The sequence below is a fragment of the Malurus melanocephalus genome, unplaced genomic scaffold (assembly GCF_030028575.1).
Source record: "Malurus melanocephalus ecotype Western Australia unplaced genomic scaffold, MMel_1.1 scaffold_916, whole genome shotgun sequence".
Lineage (NCBI taxonomy): Eukaryota > Metazoa > Chordata > Aves > Passeriformes > Maluridae > Malurus > Malurus melanocephalus.
The window spans coordinates 146,940-149,029 of record NW_026624148.1 but is presented as its reverse complement, the minus strand read 5'-3'; the positions used below and the strand labels follow the sequence as shown (position 1 = coordinate 149,029).

Below are 2,090 nucleotides of genomic sequence, written 5' to 3'. Positions count from 1 at the left end.
CCCCCAGCGAGGCATTTTGGGGGTGCAGATMCTCCCTCCACCCCCCATCCCCGGGAAGATTTGGGGCGCTGGGATGGACAATGGGCATCACCGGGACAGTGACAGCACCGATGGCACCCCCAAAATACCCCAGGGGAGATCTTGGGGTGCCCCCAGCKGGCTCCAGCAATGAGGGGTGATGTGGGGTGCAGGTTTTGGGGTGCGGGGTGCAGACCTGTCCCCGATGAAGAGGGTCCGGTTGACCTTGAGGATGCGCTGGATGTTGAGGCGTTGGGTTCCCCCCACCTCGGGGCCCCCCGGGCGGGCGCTGCCGTGACCCACGAACACGGGGTAGTGCTTCACATCTGGGGGGGCGCGGGGGTCACCCTCAGTGTCCCCCATACCCAGCACCTCCCCAAAAAATCCCTTCCCGTGGGTGCCTTAACCCCAAAACCCCGAAAATCCTCACATGGGTGCCCCCAAAAGTCACCCAAACTCCAGCCACGCCCGCGGGTGGTCCCATCTTGGTTCCAAACCCCCTCCCGTGGGTGTCTTAACCCCAAAGCACCCCAAAGCACCCCAAAGCACCCCAAAACCCCCAAATCCCTCCCATGGCTGTCCCCAAAAGTCACCCAAACCATGGCCACACCCGCGGGTGGTCCCATATTAGTTCCAAACCCCCTCCCGTGGGTGCCTTAACCCCAAAGCACCCCAAAGCACCCCAAAATCCCCAAATCCCTCCCATGGCTGCCCCCAAAAGTCACCCAAATCCCCAGCCCTGCCCACGGGTGGTCCCATCTTAGTTCCAAACCCCCTCCCATGGGTGCCCCTCCCCGCCTTCACCCCAAATCACCCCAAAACTTCTCTCCGCGCCCCCCAACGCAGCGCCCCGACTCCTCCAAGCCCCGGGTGGGCACTCACAGTCCGGGGGTGCCACGGCGATGGGGCCGGGCTCCTCGGGGAAGGTGCCCCTCGCCATCCTCTCGGCCGCCAGCAGCAGCAGCAGCGCCAGGGGGACGCGGGCTGGGGGTCCCATGGTGGCCCCCGCCCTGGGTGGGCACCTGCGGGCACGGGTGGGGCTGGGAGGGGCAGATCCCACCTGGGCACCGCGACCCCCCGAGCCCGGAGCACCCCAAAAAACCCTCAGGGGGGCTCTGGGTGATGGTGGCGGGGACAAGGGGACACCGCAGGAGGTGGCCGAGGGGACCACGGGGATGTGAGCGCGCTCCAGATGGGGCCGTGAGGGTGCTTTGTCACTGCTGGTGGCACGGGGACACGGGGACATGAGGATGGGGACACCTGGACAGAGTGACACAGGGACGGGGGGACACGGGGACATGAGGATGGACATCTGGACAGAGGGACACAGGGACACGGGGACATGAGGATGGACACCTGCACAGAGGGACACAGGGACACGGGGACATGGGGACATGAGGATGGACACCTGGACAGAGTGACACAGGGACACGGGGACACGGGGACATGAGGATGGACATCTGGACAGACGGACACGGGGACATGAGGATGGGGACACCTGGACAGAGGGACACGGGGACGGGGGGACATGGGGACATGAGGATGGACACCTGGACAGACGGACACGGGGACGGGGGGACATGGGGACAAGAGGATGGACACCTGGACAGAGGGACAGGGGGATGGGGGGACACGGGGACATGACGACATGAGGATGGGGACACCTGGACAGAGGGACACAGGGACACGGGGACACGGGGACATGAGGATGGGGACACCTGGACAGAGTGGCACAGGGACACGGGTACAAGAGGATGGACACCTGGACAGAGGGACACAGGGACACGGGGACATGAGGATGGACACCTGGACAGAGGGACACAGGGACAGGGGCACACGGGGACATGAGGATGGACACCTGGACAGAGGGACACAGGGACAGGGGCACACGGGGACATGAGGATGGACACCTGGACAGAGGGACAGGGGGACACGGGGACATGAGGATGGACACCTGGACACAGGGACACGGGGACGGGGGGACACGGGGACATGAGGATGGACACCTGGACAGAGGGACACAGGGATGGGGGGACACGGGGACATGAGGATGGACACCTGGACACAGGGAC

At 65.1% G+C, this 2,090-nt stretch overlaps 1 protein-coding gene across 1 annotated transcript in view; it reads right to left on the bottom strand.

Annotated features, from left to right (window-relative positions):
• The window catches only part of LOC130585559 (semaphorin-6B-like), a gene marked incomplete at its 3' end in the record, with an annotated part of 3,793 nt that extends 2,327 nt beyond the window's left edge, over window positions 1-1,466 (bottom strand). Inside the window, exons 1-2 of the mRNA XM_057386117.1 lie at window positions 901-1,466; window positions 129-344 (exon numbers count right to left, since the gene is read on the bottom strand). Of these exons, the coding sequence (XP_057242100.1) occupies window positions 129-344; window positions 901-1,414 (730 nt within the window). The remainder of the gene's footprint in view (window positions 1-128; window positions 345-900) is intronic.
• Between the last annotated feature and the right edge of the window lie 624 nt (window positions 1,467-2,090).